General features: G+C 31.6%; 2 protein-coding genes across 2 annotated transcripts; both read left to right on the plus strand.

Annotated features, from left to right (window-relative positions):
* Positions 1 to 539: 539 nt before the first annotated feature.
* LOC120116151 (caffeic acid 3-O-methyltransferase-like) lies at positions 540 to 1,993 on the plus strand. Its single transcript, XM_039136706.1, has 4 exons — positions 540 to 1,021; positions 1,098 to 1,408; positions 1,502 to 1,566; positions 1,678 to 1,993. Exons 1-4 carry the CDS (start codon positions 609 to 611, stop codon positions 1,978 to 1,980), a joined length of 1,092 nt encoding a protein of 363 aa, XP_038992637.1. The 5' UTR covers positions 540 to 608; the 3' UTR covers positions 1,981 to 1,993.
* A 14,835-nt stretch (positions 1,994 to 16,828) lies between these two features.
* Positions 16,829 to 18,246, plus strand: LOC120116152 (caffeic acid 3-O-methyltransferase-like). The gene is made up of 4 exons (XM_039136707.1): positions 16,829 to 17,274; positions 17,351 to 17,661; positions 17,755 to 17,819; positions 17,931 to 18,246. Exons 1-4 carry the CDS (start codon positions 16,862 to 16,864, stop codon positions 18,231 to 18,233), a joined length of 1,092 nt encoding a protein of 363 aa, XP_038992638.1. The 5' UTR covers positions 16,829 to 16,861; the 3' UTR covers positions 18,234 to 18,246.
* The last annotated feature ends 501 nt before the right edge of the window (positions 18,247 to 18,747 follow it).

Here is an 18,747-nt window from a genome sequence, read left to right on the forward strand (position 1 = left end):
AGTTATCTAAAATTAATCCTGATCTAAAACTCAAATAACTAAAAATAATTCTGATCTAAAAAGTTAATATTTAAATATAAAATAAATTAAATCTTTAATAAAAATCTAAAACTTATGCAACGTGTAATCATCAAAAAAAAAAATTAAAAATATACAGTGACTCGATTTAAATCTAATTCCAACATTTATATATATATATATATATATATATATATTGAAGGTTCAACTAACATTTATATATAAATTCTGTGGTTAACAAATTATTATTATTCTTTAAATTATCATAAATGTAAAAACGTTAATTATTTAATACAAAATGATTAAAAATCTTTAAATAAATATCTATACAAAGTAATAAAAGAATATTATTCAACTAATACATACATGAGTCGGTGGCTTTAGATTCAACTCTTGCAAATAAATAAATATATTAGTTCAAAAAAGGAAGCAGAGCCGAAATATGAATCTTGAGATATTCGAACCCCATTGTTGACTGTTTTTACCTATAAAATGGGGGGATTCGGTGTTGGAAAATAAGTGTGAGAGATCAAGTTGTTTTGAATACTTGGTAATTAACGTCATCTTCTCTGAGATATTCAAAAAACGCCATGGGTTCACAGTCTAACATTTCATCAAATCAACATGAAGAAGCAGCCATCTTGCAAGCCATGCATTTGGCTTCCATTTCATCACTTCCTTTCGGTTTGAAAGTAGCTGTCGATCTCGGCTTGTTAGAGATCATATCCAAAGCCGACACTCCTTCTCGTATGTTGTCGGCTGCTGAGATCGTGTCTCAGCTTCCGACAAGTAACCCAGACGCCCCTTCCATTGTTGATCGAATCCTCAGGCTTTTAACCACTCACTCCATCTTAACATGCGAACAAATCAGCGGCGAAGATGGGCAGATGCAAAGGTCGTATGGCCTGTCATCGGTCGGCAAATACTTCCTTCTAAACGAAGGTGGGATCTCCTTTGTTCCATTGCAACGTATCCACCTTGACAAGCACATCATCGAATGCTGGTAATTAACTACTCTTCTTTATCCATTCTCAGAGTACCATTTGTTGTTGTTTTTCTAATAAATTTGGCTATGACAGGAAATTCATGAAAGATGCGATATTGGAGGGAGGGTTCTCAAGTGAGAAAGCATTTGGGAAACACTTGTTTGAGCTGCAGGCCACCGATGATGAAATGTCAAAAAATTTCAATAGAGCAATGTCCGTGTACACCGACCTAGTGATGAACAAAGTTCTCCAAACTTACAAGGGGTTTGAGGGTGTAAGCCAAGTGGTCGACGTGGGAGGAGGTTTAGGTACAAATCTTAAGCTCATTGTTTCAAAGTACCCACAAATCAAGGGAATTAACTTTGACCTGCCTCAAGTCATTAAAGATACTGTCCCCTGCCCAGGTAATATTTCTTACTCTTCTTTTTCTTTTTTACCGCACGTGATATTATTTTCAACAATGAAGTTAATCTGTCGTTTTCTTTGTGACATGTCAGGAGTGGAGCACGTAGCAGGGGATATGTTCACGAAAATTCCTAAATCGGAAGTTATTTTCATGAAGGTTAGTTTCTAGAAATATTTTTGTTTAAACCCAGAGAGTTGGATTCGTCCAAGTAATTTTAATGAAAACAAAACAACTTGATTATTAACGTATGGTTTTGTATATTTTTAGACGATGCTTCATGACTGGGGAGATGAGCAATGCCTGAAGTTACTGAAAGTATGTTACGAAGCATTGCCGGAGAATGGTAAAATTGTATCGATAGAAGCGATATTATCAGATGTTCCACAGACAGATCTTATAACAAAGACAACCTTCCAAAGAGATGTTTACTTGTGTCACGTTCTTCCTGGTGCTAAAGAAAGGACCACACAAGAGTTTGAAACATTGGCAAAACAAGCTGGCTTCTCTTCTTTGAAGGTTGTTTGTCGGGCTTATAATTATTGGGTTATGGAAATTAACAAAAGTAATTGATTTCAACGGTTCAGAATAATCTCCATAATTATCAGCTGGCAGCCTTTTAGTTTCCCTTTTCTTTTTGTTTGATTCAATAATAGATTGTTTTGTTATTATCAAGGCACAGCCTTAGTTTTCTGGGCTATAAAATTATGTGTGGCTTCTTATTTTTTTAATTGATATTGTTGTCTTTTATCTCTGTATTTTCTGAATTAAGTTATATTATATATTTGATTATTCTAAATTGAGTTATATTATTTTATTGTCTTTTTAAATTGAATTATTATCAGTCAATCCAAATATTCAAAATTCTTAGTTATCCTTTTTAACTAAAACAAATCTCGCAAAATATCAAGTGCATGAGTAATTAATTGTAATGCCCTATAAATTTTGAGATACATTGCTTATATTATGTCATCATTTGGCACATGTGATATATTTCAAGATATCATTTTAGACAACGACATAACTAAATGGAGGCATGTCATGTCTCCCAAAAATTTGAAAAATTAGTTTCAGACCCTTAATTTTAAAAAAATTAAGTTGGTCCCACAAATTTTTTAAAATTTCATGTTAAGTTTTAAATTTTTTGAATTTCTTATTAAACTCCTCTCATAATTTTTAAAAATTCTCATTAATCCTTTCAATTTTTTTTATAATTTTTTAATTAGAATCCAATTTTTCTGAAAAAATAAATTAAACTCTTCAAAGAAAATTAAAATCTTAATTTAAACTTCTAATTTTTTTAAAAAAAGTTTTAAGTTATCCCCTCAAACTCTATCACCAAATTTTACCATTAACTTTTAGACATGTGAAATGTGCTACTTCATCACTTTGAACATATGGGATGTGTAACATTATCGCTTTCGACACATAGCATGATTGGGAAGGATGTTTTGCCTGATGTTATTCAAGAGTATTTAAGAGGGTTGTAGGAGTATATACTAAGCTAGTTAATCGTAGGACTATTTCTTAGAGGTTTTATGATAACGAAACTCAATCAATTAGTAATATTATTGGAGTCGCTCTGATTATAGTAAAGTATTGGTTGAGGGTTGTAGGAACACATACTATCATTTATATTTTTAAAATAAATCTTTAAAATATTAATAATCCAAAATTCAAAATAGGCACCTTCCATATTCCAAAGTCCACAATTGGGTTTAAGGCCGAAATTTAGAACACAAGCCCAAGCTCAAATCCGAAGTCTAAAATTCCAATTCATGCATAATAATTCGATTTAAAATTAATATTAAAAGTGAACTTCAATTTGTTGGACTAAAATTGATTCATATTGAAGTTATCGATTCAGACATTTGTAATATTAAAAAAGTACACAATATTTATTTTTAATAGATTTTTAAATTAATTTTGAATGTATTAGATATGTATTAATATATAATTTGTATAGTTATTTATTGAAATTGTATCATATTTTTTCTTTAAGAATTAGAAAAAATATATTTATATTTTATTTAATAATTTTTCTTTCACTGTTTTTATATTTAATTCATTTTTTTCTTATTAGTCGTAATTATTATAAATTTATGTAAATATAAATGTTTGTAATTATACACGCAACTAATCTGCGATAATAGAAACTAATAAAATCTATTAGAATAAAAATAATAAAACATGAACTTTCAGTCAAAGATATGACAGACTTAAATGCCACCATGTCTCATTTCATTAATTCTTTATTTTATTTAAAATCACGCGTGGATTTTAAAAGTTAATGAAATATTTTTTAATTTTAAAAATAATTAAAAGTAATTTACTATTATGAAAAATACAATAATTCAATACAAATTATTGGTTTAGTTTATATAAAAAAGTAAAATTTAGAATAAAACTAAATTGTAAAATTTAGAATAAAACTAAATTATAAAATATTAAACAGAAAGGCTTAAAAGTTTGAAACCATGATTTATATATATATAAGATAAAAATGAATGGTAAGAATTATTGAAATCATTGTATGAAGATGAACTATAATTGCAATAGGTGAATAGGTTTAAAAGTTTGAAAATAATTAAATTTGATTTACTATTATGAAAAATACAACAACTCAATCTAAATTATAATATATATATATATATATAAATAAATCATGGTTAGAAAATAATAATAATAATAATAATTTAAACAATTATAGAGAACTTAAGTATAATTATATAAGTTATAATGTACAATAATTTGTATTTCTATTCTGTATTTATATTATACACTACAGAAAAAGTGTCATGCAGCGGCGTTTTTCGCGGTGCTTTTAGGGAAAATGCCACAAAATTTAAGGATGTAGCGGCGTTTACAATCGAAACGCCGGAAAATGAAACTTTAGCGGCGTTTTTTCAACAAACGCCGTAATAGGGTGGTAATTTAGCGGCGTTTTTATATAAACGCCGCAATAGAGTTGTTTATAGTGGCGTTTTACAAGAAACGCCGCAAATTGGTCGTACATTAGTGGCGTTTTTATATAAACGCCGCAATAGAGTTGTTTATAGTGGCGTTTTACAAGAAACGCCGCAATTGATTTTAACAAACGTGACATTTTTTAATTAAAAATGCCGCAATTAGTTACATATCAGCGGCGTTTGTAATGTTAAACGCCGCAAAGCCAGTTTTAAAACTCCTGAAGCCCTAGCCATTCTTCCTTATTGATTTGTCTACGATTTTCCGATTACAATTTACCCAGAAAACACCAGTAGCCATCTCCTTCACTGCGCCGTGCCTTCTTCGTCTCCGGCGTCGTCGCATTTCGCCATACCCAGGTTAGGTTATGTTTATCCTTGGATTTATTGTTTTAAATTTTGGATTTATTGTTCATCTTCTATAATGTCCTTTGGTATCATTGGCTATGTTTATCCTTGGCATCTCCACATAAAATAAGAAATTGAAGTTCTTTATTTTATAATATGTTTGTTTCGAAGCAACCTTGTAATACAAAGAAACCACTGTTTTCGAAAGATGGTGTAAATATGATTTTTTTTATCTTCCTGTCTGGAAGTAGGAATGGAGGTAATTTCGTGGGACATAGTAGAAAAGTGACTGCAAATGCGGTTAGTGGGTTTTATGTTTCATTTTGCTTCAGCAGTAATGGATTGTTATTTCTAGAACTGAGATTCTCCAGCAGTAAAAAGAACGATCTTGTTGAAAAATATGAAATTGGTTTCGTCGGCGGTCAATTCCTTGAATACAATAGAAATCTCCTAGGTTATAACGGTTTCATTGCAAAATATATGCAGATAGTGAACTTTTAGACATGAGAGATTTTCATCTGTTTCCTAGACAGCTGCAATTATGCGCATAGTTCATGGTTGCAAATAACTGCAATTTGTTCAATTGATTAAACATTACATGATTCTAACTTGAAGCAGTACTTTCAACAATGTACATGACATGTTAATTCAAGACAAATATGTTTGAGCAATGTTCACCCTGCTTTGTGAAAATTGATTTACTTATCCTTACCCAGTCTTGCTGTATTGGAGGGAATTGCAATAAATTCTTATCCAAATTACAAAGTTTTGGGTAGTACATATCCATGGATTGCAAAGAAAGTATTGACTGATAGCTCGCCTCAACTGAAGTCGTCTTTGCAAGCACTTCTTTATAAGGTACATCTATACTGATCTTGGTTCTTTATAGAAATGTTACTGTGTTCTATTTTGTACTTCTACATCATGGACATAGCATGTCGAAATTTAGTACATGACTAGGGCATGTTTTCCACTTTGCATAACTACTTTTCATTATAATATATCTAATAGAATATGCTATTATCTAACCCTATGGTGTAGTGACATTACCATAACATTGTTCAGCCTAATATAACGTAATATTTTATCGTGTATTCAGTTTGATTAATTCTGAGATCGACTATGATGTCTAACTATGGAACTTAGATGAAACCATATGTCTGTTCATCATGCCTTCTACTTCTTTGGTCAAACCACTGATAAATCTGATGTTGTCACATGCAACTAAAACTGATAAAATCTAGTAATAATGTAAAAATCGTTGCAAATACTTCCATATGTTGTTTTTCATATCTGCATTGGGAGTGGTATGTATGACATTTTGTATTCTGCACTAGGATTGGTTTAAACTGAGGAAGTTACTGTTTTAGTTTGTTTCCTCTGTTTCATACATTGTTCCTCAAAATTTTTTCAAACACTGATATGTATATGGAAGTCCAAATTAAAAAAAAACAATTTGTTTGCCTCAACAGTGACATGTGCATCGAAACAGGAAGTCAATAATAATGTTGCTTATGAACCCATGGTGTCGCGTATAGAGAATGAGTTAAAATCAAAGCAATTTTTAGTGGTGAATAACACAAAGAGGATGCCAAAATGTTAACTTCCTTAAATTGATTCCTTGGTTAAATTGAATTGTCATATGGTTTAGGGGTAAAATAAACTTAATAAACCAGTTAAATTCCTTGTTTAAATTGAATAATCATATGACTTTTGCTGTGCTGCTCCATTAGGAGCTTGAATTCGAAAAGAGGGATTTGTTTATTCTCTCATGTATTTATTGTTTTAATTCTGTTTTTGTGTGTATGCTACTGAAATATTAACTTGGTAGGGAATTGGATTATCTTCAAGTTATGTACTCTCATTTTGTCGTTTTGATGGTTAGAAATATTATGGCTTTCGCTTGTAAGATACTTTTGATATAGTATGCATTTCACTGAGAAATTGTTGACTACGACTTAAGTCGGTTGTCCTTTTGTGTTATTCTTTTTCTTTATTTCTTCAACCCTTCGCTAATGGGTTAATTGGGTTTATATTTCGTTCTAAGTTCTTAATGCCTCTCTCGGTAACAATGAAACAAGAGTCTGTTTAGATGTAAATGCTACATTTCGATGAAACATGTGTAAGTATTTAGTTCTATAGTATACAGTTGTATATAATTCTCGTTATAATTTTTATAAATTATCTGAGATACATTTGCTCCCATACAATTTTATCAATTTAAAAGTTGTATAATTTACGAGTGATTAGTTTTATACTATGCAAATATTATTATGCACTAAATATGATAATTTAATGCTTCTGTTTAGGTTCTAATTTTATCTATATTATTAGCAATTAACATTTGAAATTAAAACTCCAGAAATACGAAATGGATAAGAGTTGGATGGATTTCTCAAGGGTAAGCGTCGAATATCGAAATGGAGTCGAAAACTTTCTAAATTTAGCTTTTCTGAATGCAAGCCAAGAAAATATGATTCTTTGCCCTTGTAAGAATTGTGTGAACATTAATTGGCACATTCGTGAAGTTGTGTACGAGTATCTAGTTATTTTTGGATTTGTTCGGGGGTATAGAAAATGGATCTTTCATGGAGAGATTGTATCAGATAGATCTGCTTCCACGAGTTACTCGACTTATCGTGCTCCTTCTCCCCATCCAACTTTTAGAGAAGATGACATGAAAGGGATGTTACGAGATGCATTTAATATGCACAATGATTTCATTGAGATTGGAAGAAGTGGATGTGATGAAGAGCCAAATGGAGAAGCGGCAAAGTTTTACAAGTTGCTGAATGAAATGAATAAACAACTTTATGAGGAGCTTTCTTTCTGCATTCGTCTTTTCCACTTAAAATGCCTGGGAGGGTGGATTGGTAACTCCTTTACGCAATTGTTGAAGTTACTAGGAGAAGTGTTTCCTTTTGCAAAAACCCCTCAATCATACAAAGATATGAAGAAAATGATCAAAGATTTGGGTCTTGGATATGACAAAATTCATAGTTGTCCGAATGATTGTATGTTATATTGGGGTGATCGAAAAAATCATGAGTCTTGTCATGTATGCGGAAAATCTCGATGGATGACTAGAGAGGCAGAAAATGTTACTGAGGATGAAGCTCAAGCACGATCAAGAAAGAAACCGATCAAGATTCTGCGATATTTTCCTCTCATACCTAGGCTACAAAAATTCTTTATGTCCTCCAAGATTGCTGAGTCTATGAGGTGGCATCATGATGGCAGAACCGATGATGGATTATTACGGCATCCTGCAGATTCTTTAGCTTGGAAGTCATTTGACAACAAGTATCCAAGTTTTGCGAGAGATCCTCGAAATGTTTGGCTCGGTCTTGCAACTGATGGGTTTAATCCATTCAAACTCATGAGTACTTCGTATAGTACTTGGCCTGTTGTACTTGTTCCATACAATTTGCCTCCCTGGATTTGTATGAAACAATCATCTTTTATCTTATCCATGATAATCCCCGGCGAGAAAGGCCCCGGAAATGATATTGATATTTACATGCAGCCGCTAATTGCAGAGTTGAAATAGTTATGGGAAGGGGTCGAAACGTACGATGTGTTGACGAAGGAGAACTTTAATTTACGCGCTACTTTATTATGGAACAATTAATGATTTTCCTGCGTATGCAAATTTATCTGGTTGGAGTACCAAAGGTCATTATGCTTGTCCTTGTTGTGCTGCAAAACCATGTTCGAAGTGGTTGGTTAATGGAAAAAAGTTCTCTTATATGGGACATCGTCGGTGGTTACCTGATAATCATAGATTTAGATGTCAAAAGAATATGTTTGATGGTGATGAAGAGTTTCGAAATGCTCCTGACCAAACAACCGGCTCTGAAATATTCAGAATGTTGAAAAATATCAATTTTACTCATGGAAAGATGAATCTACCAACTAGTACACGATCAAAGAAAAAGGCAAAACAGGTCAATGAAGAGCTTGAAGTTGACGAACAAACTGATGATGAGTCTGATGAAGAGGATGATCCAAATGAGGTAGACTTGTGGAAAAAGAGGAGTATATTCTTCGAGTTACCTTATTGGAAAAAGCAGATTTTGAGACATAATCTTGATGTAATGCATATTGAGAAGAATGTTTGTGAGAATATTATCGGGACCATTCTGAATGATGGCAGAAAATCTAAAGATAATCTTAAGAGTCGGCTTGACTTAGTGGACATGGGAATTCGACATGATCTTCATCCGTAATTACGTTCGAATGGAAGAAATTTCTTGCCGCCTTCTATTTTTTCTCTTTCGAAGAAAGAAAAAGAAGTGTTTTGCACGGTGTTGAAGGATATAAAGGTCCCAGATGGGTATGCATCAAACATTTCTCGATGTGTTAATGTTAAAGATCGAAGACTTTATGGTTTAAAGTCTCATGATTATCACATATTAATGCAAGATTTACTACCAGTAGCTGTTCGCGGTTGCATGTCGAGTAAGGTGACGTCTTGTATCATTGAACTTTCTAATATAATGAAAGCCATATGTGGGAAAGTTCTAATGGTTGAAGAACTTGATAAACTACAAGATCGAGTTGCCTTGACTTTATGCAACTTGGAGAAGATATTTCCGCCTTCATTCTTCACAATTATGGTGCATCTGTTAATTCATCTTCCTCACGAAGCAAGAGTTGGTGGTCCCGTTTTCTATCGATTGATGTACCCTATAGAGAGGTGTTAATTGAATTACACGTTTCAAATTACTACTGATTATACATTTGAATAAAATGTATTTACGTAGTATGTTGTTTTCTGTATAGGTTCTTGGGCAAGTTGAAGTCTTATTGTCGTAATAAGCGTTATCCGGAAGGATCAATTGCTGAAGGGTATTTGGCAGAGGAATGTATGACATTTTGCTCTAGATATTTGGAACATGTTGAAACAAGATGAAATAGACCAAATCGAAATGATGAGTTAGGTACTGATGACTTAACTCAACATTATTTGTTTGGAAGTTATGGTCAACCATTAGGGAAAGTTGAAATTGCACATTTAGATGACACGTCTTGGGTACAAGCACACCGATATGTTCTTTTCCATCACGATTCAATAGATCACTTTCGCACGTAAGTCTTTCGGACCCAATCCTAATGAAATCTCTTTATCTTTTATATTTATCAATTTTTAACGACATAATATTCTTTATAGTGAGTTTAAAGAAGTATTGAGATCTCGAGCACGCTCCCGAAGATTAAATCAGCGAGAGCTACATAAGTTATTCACAGAAACTTTTCATGAATGGTTAGGCCAGACGATAAGCAACTAAATCTTACGGAACACTTATAAATAATATATGTCTTACTTTTTATATCGACATCAATGCAAATTAATTCACCATTCATGTGTAATAGGTTTGGAGTGGGAGAGAAGTTAGTGAAGAAGTTAAATGGCTTTCTCAAGGTCCGAATAAAATAGTTAAAAGATATAATGCCTTCCTCATTAATGGGTTCAGGTTTCACACAAAATCTCGTGAAAGATTAAGGAGGACACAAAATTGTGGAGTCGTAGTTACTTCATCAACTACAAGTTATGCTACTGTAAGGGACAATAATTCGTAGGATGGTGAGGTCGATTATTATGGAAATCTTACGGACATTATTGAGTTAGATTATTATGGAAAACGAAAGGTTGTGTTGTTTCGGTGTGACTGGGTTGATGTAAACAGATGTATAAAAAGAGATAAATTCGAGTTTTCAATGGTGAATTTCTCTCGATTAATTCACACGGGTCAACGTTTGATGGATGAACCATATGTATTTTCCTCTCAAGTGAAACAAGTATTTTATTGTCACGATCCAATGGATGACGGTTGGTATGTTGTGCTTCGAAATACTCCCAGAGACTTGATAGACATCGGGGATGAAAGTAGAGATGACATTGAAACAAGATCATAGTGTTTACCTATACTACCACAAAACTTAGATGAAACTATCAGTAATACAACACAATTTCAATGGGTTCGGGAGGACGTTGATGAAGATATTTATGACAACTGACATTACATAAGACTGTTGTACGATTTTATATCTTCATTTATTTATTTATAATGTTATAACCCTTAACATGTTGTCTTTCAACGTATTCATTAATTAAATCGTTTTTTATTACTCATGTTTGTTTATTACAGATATAATGCCGAGGAGAAAAATATCTGATTTGCGGGTTGTTCGAGCTTCTGAAGACCATGAAGAAAGAAATAACGAGGAAACGAATGCACCTGAGTCTTCCAAAGTTCCTGAAACTGTTGAAGAAGTAGAAATTCAAGGTAATCTTCGAAACTTTATTTACTACTTTGTTCATTTTCAAAACTGACATTTAATAATTTCTTATATAGTTGAAAATGCTGGAACGCGCAAGACTCGAGGACGTACAACTTTAAAGGAATTATACCAACTTCCTCCTGGGCATCGTGTCAAAGTTTCAAGAAACGATGCCGGTCAACCTATTGGCCCAGAATCACGTCTTCTAGCAGGTTACTTAGGCATAGTTGGACGTAATGCGAATCTGTTACCGATCAATTATGAGTCATGGCGCAAAATGCCTAATAGTAACAAAAATCAAGCGTTGGATTTTGTTAAGGTAATAATGTCATTATAATAGATACTCTATATAAATTCAATACTAATTTATACTTACGGTGCACACTTATTTGCTGTATAGGAGAAATTTGTTTTAGAGGTCTCTGACGATTATGTGAAGCAAGCGTTAGGGAAGAGATGGAGGGACCACAAGAGCTCCTTAAAGAATAAATACTTCAAGAATGATCTCAGCCTTGAAGAGAAGTTGCAAACAGTCCCACCAGGAATGCTCTGGTACCAATGGGAAGATGCAGTCATATTTTGGAGTTCTCAAAAAGGACAGGTATGATGTATTTTTCATAAATACTTGTAACAAAATTTAAATCATCATTATAAGTGGTTGTTTGACATTGTAGGACCGAGAGCATGTTGGTGTTGCTAGCAGGCAACAACAAAAGTTTACGCACACGGCTGGATCGAAGAGCTTTGCTTGTATAGCTCATGAGGAGGTATTATAGATTATTGAAATAGTTTTTTTGTATTCCATGTACATACTAACTCATAGTAATTACATTATGGTACATTGTAGGAAAATACATCCGGTTCTAAAGTTGGTCGAATCCAACTCTTCGACATGACACATACGAAGAAGGATGGCACTCCTATGACTGCTGACGCTGCAGAAATTATGGTACGTTTATTGGGTAGATGTTTTAAATTTACCTGACTTTATTTATATTTGTACCATGATATTTTTTATTTTAATTAATTATTCACTTTATTATTAGGAAAAAATGATGGAGAAAAGGGCAGAGTATCATGCTACTGCTTCGAGTCAAGGTATTGTTAATGATGATGACATTGAAAACCAAGCTATTAATGACATTTTGGGTCCTGAAAGATATGGTCGGGTGCGCTGTCAAGGATCATTCGTTACTCCCACCAAATATTTTGGATCCAGTTCATCACAGTACATGTCATCACAGTCTCGATCTTCCCAATTAGAAGTTGGTCGTTTAAAAGAAAAGTTGGCTGAGATGGATCAACAAATGGCTAACTTGAAAGCGGAAAATGAAGCAAGGGAAGCAGAGAGAGAAGCAGCAGAAGCAGAGAGAGAAGCAGTGGCAGCACAGAGAGAGGCATCGGCAGAACAGAGAGAAGTAATACATCAGCAGAGATGTAAAGAATTTGAAAAACGACTCAATGATATGATGCTGATGATACAAAAAACGCAACCTCAGAATCCACCATCGTAGCCTCATTTATATTATGAGCATTATGTTAATGTTACTGAACCGTGTTTAACTTAACTTATATTATGTTAATGAAAACTTTTATTTATTATATTGGATTTGATGTTATTGCTGTTTTGTTTGTTGGATAATGGAACAGGTTGAAAAAACAGATTTGGGGTATTAAGCATAATTTTTAAAACTGTTAAATTCTGTGTTATTTAGCGGCGTTTGTAACAAAAAATGCTGCAATATACCATACATTTAGCGGCGTTTGTGATAAAAACGCCGCGAAATCTCAAGACATATTGCGGCGTTTGTAGGAAAACACCGCTAAATATCAACATCTCCTGCGACGTTTGTATGAAAAACGACGGTAAAAATAAACATCTACTGCGGCGTTTGTGAAGAAAACGCCGCTAAACATCAACGCCTATTGCGGCGTTTGTCTGCCAAACGCCGTTAAATATCAACACCTATTGCGACGTTTTTCTGCTAAACGCCGCTAAATATCAATACATCGCCGCTATATGTTGTCACCTATTGCGGCATTTTTTGGTTGAAAAACGCCACAAACTTTAGTGGCGTTATTTTTAGCGGCGCTTTTAGCGGCGTTTATATTTACGTTGCAGGTGTTTTTAGCGACGCTTAAAAACGCCGCTATAAATAAAAAAAACGCCGCAACAAGCCACTTTTGGTGTAGTGATATTTGTAAATTTGTACACATATTTATATTATATTTTAATTATCGTTTCCAGTCAAGGAAATTACAAAATCACTATTTATTATTTATCTAATCTAATTTAGAAATCTATACCATATACTCAAGTTCATTCGATCCAAGTATTTATCGAACTTTAATCGAATTAATCTCGAATAACTTACAATCTATCTCATCTTATTTATAACCTAATTATACCTAACCTACTAGAGAGAATTTTCACGTTGACGTTGAAATATATATTATGTTCATTATAGAAACAAAAGAAAAGTACGTCAGAAATAGTCATTAAGTTGAAAAGTGTCACCAACAAACAAAAGCTGTGTTTGACATTAGTCAAAATGGGCGGAAATGAAAAATATATATTCTTAAAATATTATTTACTTATATTATTATTAAATTTTGATTGAGTTGTTACATATTATTTAAGGTCTGATTCAATTATATAATTATTAAAATGTTATTTATTAATTATAATTAATATTATTATAATAATATTTTATTATATTATAATTTATATAATTTTTAAATAAATTAATAAAAATAAAAAATATTTTACGTAAAAATCAATCTCACATCTAATATAATTTTATATATACATTTGTACACTCAATCTCTAATAATTTTTTAATAACCTTTTTTAAAAATACAGTCGAAATCGTTTTTAGATAATTCGAGAATAGTTATGATAAATGTAGATATAATATATGATAAAGATTGTTATTATTATAATTTCTTATAAATAATATGCTTAAAAATTAATTTATTAATAAAAAGTATTCAAAAAGCAATAAATAAAATCACTCTATAAATATACAACATTCATATAATATATGATATAGATTGTTAGGTTTTCTTGTTAGGATTATCAAAGATATAAAACAGTAAATAATATAAAATTAATTGATATTAGCATTGTATCAAATAGAGTAGAATTGATACAAAATTAAAAAATTAAACAACATAATTATTTACCCGCATGCAGATATGAAATTTAATGATAGAGCCATTGATGCATTTTTATACAGTTTTTAAAGATGGATTCATCCGTTCCTACGGTGCTGAAGAAACGTTGATCGACTATCTCCCATAATACAATAAGGAGATGGACACTGCAATAGCACGACTATAGTGATCATAAAAAATGTAACCTCACTTTTTTTTTCTATCACCAAAATTGTTTAAAAATAAATAAAATATTTTTGAGTGTGTTTATCTCATAGATTTATACGAATTAAATACGGTATTCATACTAGAAGAATTATTAGAATGTTCGAATAATATAACAGTAAATATCCAAGAATCAAGGAGCCATGAATGCCTAATATTCCCGTCTTGTGAATCAAGACAACAATTACCTAAAATAATATCTTAATTAAAGAACCATTAAATTCAATTCAATTTAATTTTGTTTTTTAAAAAAGAAATTTCAAACAAAACTTCTAAGGGATGTTCTCTTTTTTTGAGAAAAGAAAAGAAAAACTCATATTGTTCTAAATTATTCGTAGGCCCCTAGAAGGCTCGACTTATCTGAGTATTTTGCGTCGCTCGTGTCATTTGGGTGCACCTCCAATATCGGTTGAGACAAATTCTTATCTTGCACATTTTATAATACTCAAGTTGATTCATTTATATAAACACATCTCAAACTTTATATCCTACCGATATGAGATATAAATTCTTTATTTTTCTCAACATAATTTACAAATAGCCGAAATAAATAAATATTATATTAGTTCCAGAGAAGGAAACAGGAGTTTAGTAATATTATATTAGCTCCAAAAACAAGTAGCCCAAGTATGAATCTTCAGATATTAGAAACCCATTGTTGACTTGTTGTTGCCATTAGATGTTTAGACTAATGTTATGCGGCTGTACCCCACTCTATGAGAGAGGATTTTCATGTTGATGTTGAAATATATATTCGGCTCACAATTCAAAAGCCAAACAAAATTGCATAAGAAATACTCACCACGTTGAAAACTACATATTATAAATATATGTTTATCCATAAGAAATTCAATTGATTATTTATTTATCAATGTAAACATAATTGATCAAATTCAACATCTCTTCAAAAAATAATATTCATTTTCATCACCGAAGTCACTTGAATGTTGTTCCCTTTTTAGGTCTTAGGTTCGAGCAGCTAGAGAAGGACAGACGCATGGATTTAATTCAGGGAGTGCTGCTCTAAGAAATTATATTACAAATCTAGGGAGTGCAAAATTATAAAATCTCAGGAGGTGCAAAATTAGATAATCTATTAAAATATAAGAAAAATACCTAAAATATAAGAAGATTTAAAATTTCTAAAGGGTGCAACCGTACTTTCAGTCCATCCTTGCAGCTACGTCTATAGAGTGTGTATATATTTGTTAATGGTTGAGAAAAATTATAAACATATGTTGTTTTATAATCACTTCTCTGTTACACACACCTAAAATGATCGCAATTTAATTACTTAGAATACTACCTCTTTCAATCGTTGTAACAAATTAAGCAAAATAATCTCAATTTTTAAAGACGAAAATAAATTTCATATGGAAAGAATTCATCATTGACTCACAAAAAATTAAAACAAAAAATTAAAATGATTGAAACTCAAATTAAATATAAATTTTTAAAAAATTAATTTATAACTTATAACATTTTATTTACATGAAAATTTACATTTCTATACATAATATACAATAAATTAATGTTTATAAAAGCTATATGCGTATGATATAATTAAATTATAATAGAATTACTGAATTTTTGTATATAATATTTTACATGTTAAATCATAATAATTTAAGTATAAAAAATTTAATTGATTCAAGTAATTTAATAGTCTAATTAAAATTATAGAACTATAAATTATTAATAGTTTTGAAAATAATTTATATTGTCAAATTAATAATTAAATATGAATTAATCATAATTTAAAATGATAACATTTAAAATTCTTGATTTCTAAATCTAAAATATTCTAAATCTCTAAAACTTTAATCTGAAACTGATGCAACTAAATATATAAAAATTATTAATCTAAAAGTTATCTAAAATTAATCCTGATCTAAAACTCAAATAACTAAAAATAATTCTGATCTAAAAAGTTAATATTTAAATATAAAATAAATTAAATCTTTAATAAAAATCTAAAACTTATGCAACGTGTAATCATCAAAAAAAAAATTAAAAATATACAGTGACTCAATTTAAATCTAATTCCAACATTTATATATATATATATATATATATATATTGAAGGTTCAACTGACATTTATATATAAATTATGTGGTTAACAAATTATTATTATTCTTTAAATTATCATAAATGTAAAAACGTTAATTATTTAATACAAAATGATTAAAAATCTTTAAATAAATATCTATACAAAGTAATAAAAGAATATTATTCAACTAATACATACATGAGTCGGTGGCTTTAGATTCAACTCTTGCAAATAAATAAATATATTAGTTCAAAAAAGGAAGCAGAGCCGAAATATGAATCTTGAGATATTCGAACCCCATTGTTGACTGTTTTTACCTATAAAATGGGGGGGATTCGGTGTTGGAAAATAAGTGTGAGAGATCAAGTTGTTTTGAATACTTGGTAATTAACGTCATCTTCTCTAAGATATTCAAAAAACGCCATGGGTTCACTGTCTAACATTTCATCAAATCAACATGAAGAAGCAGCCATCTTGCAAGCCATGCATTTGGCTTCCATTTCATCACTTCCTTTCGGTTTGAAAGTAGCTGTCGATCTCGGCTTGTTAGAGATCATATCCAAAGCCGACACTCCTTCTCGTATGTTGTCGGCTGCTGAGATCGTGTCTCAGCTTCCGACAAGTAACCCAGACGCCCCTTCCATTGTTGATCGAATCCTCAGGCTTTTAACCACTCACTCCATCTTAACATGCGAACAAATCAGCGGCGAAGATGGGCAGATGCAAAGGTCGTATGGCCTGTCATCGGTCGGCAAATACTTCCTTCTAAACGAAGGTGGGATCTCCTTTGTTCCATTGCAACGTATCCACCTTGACAAGCACATCATCGAATGCTGGTAATTAACTACTCTTCTTTATCCATTCTCAGAGTACCATTTGTTGTTGTTTTTCTAATAAATTTGGCTATGACAGGAAATTCATGAAAGATGCGATATTGGAGGGAGGGTTCTCAAGTGAGAAAGCATTTGGGAAACACTTGTTTGAGCTGCAGGCCACCGATGATGAAATGTCAAAAAATTTCAATAGAGCAATGTCCGTGTACACCGACCTAGTGATGAACAAAGTTCTCCAAACTTACAAGGGGTTTGAGGGTGTAAGCCAAGTGGTCGACGTGGGAGGAGGTTTAGGTACAAATCTTAAGCTCATTGTTTCAAAGTACCCACAAATCAAGGGTATTAACTTTGACCTGCCTCAAGTCATTAAAGATACTGTCCCCTGCCCAGGTAATATTTCTTACTCTTCTTTTTCTTTTTTACCGCACGTGATATTATTTTCAACAATGAAGTTAATCTGTCGTTTTCTTTGTGACATGTCAGGAGTGGAGCACGTAGCAGGGGATATGTTCACGAAAATTCCTAAATCGGAAGTTATTTTCATGAAGGTTAGTTTCTAGAAATATTTTTGTTTAAACCCAGAGAGTTGGATTCGTCCAAGTAATTTTAATGAAAACAAAACAACTTGATTATTAACGTATGGTTTTGTATATTTTTAGACGATGCTTCATGACTGGGGAGATGAGCAATGCCTGAAGTTACTGAAAGTATGTTACGAAGCATTGCCGGAGAATGGTAAAATTGTATCGATAGAAGCGATATTATCAGATGTTCCACAGACAGATCTTATAACAAAGACAACCTTCCAAAGAGATGTTTACTTGTGTCACGTTCTTCCTGGTGCTAAAGAAAGGACCACACAAGAGTTCGAAACATTGGCAAAACAAGCTGGCTTCTCTTCTTTGAAGGTTGTTTGTCGGGCTTATAATTATTGGGTTATGGAAATTAACAAAAGTAATTGATTTCAACGGTTCAGAATAATCTCCATAATTATCAGCTGGCAGCCTTTTAGTTTCCCTTTTCTTTTTGTTTGATTCAATAATAGATTGTTTTGTTATTATCAAGGCACAGCCTTAGTTTTCTGGGCTATAAAATTATGTGTGGCTTCTTATTTTTTTAATTGATATTGTTGTCTTTTATCTCTGTATTTTCTGAATTAAGTTATATTATATATATTTGATTATTCTAAATTGAGTTATATTATTTTATTGTCTTTTTAAATTGAATTATTACCAGTTAATCCAAATATTCAAAATTCTTAGTTATCCTTTTTAACTAAAACAAATCTCGCAAAATATCAAGTGCATGAGTAATTAATTGTAATGCCCTATAAATTTTGAGATACATTGCTTATATTATGTCATCATTTGGCACATGTGATATATTTCAAGATATCACTTTAGACAACGACATAACTAAATGGAGACATGTCATGTCTCACAAAAATTTGAAAAATTAGTTTCAGACCCTTAATTT

Source organism: Hibiscus syriacus, unplaced genomic scaffold (genome assembly GCF_006381635.1).
Source record: "Hibiscus syriacus cultivar Baekdansim isolate YM2019G1 unplaced genomic scaffold, ASM638163v2 tig00110283_pilon, whole genome shotgun sequence".
NCBI classification, from domain to species: Eukaryota; Viridiplantae; Streptophyta; class Magnoliopsida; order Malvales; family Malvaceae; genus Hibiscus; species Hibiscus syriacus.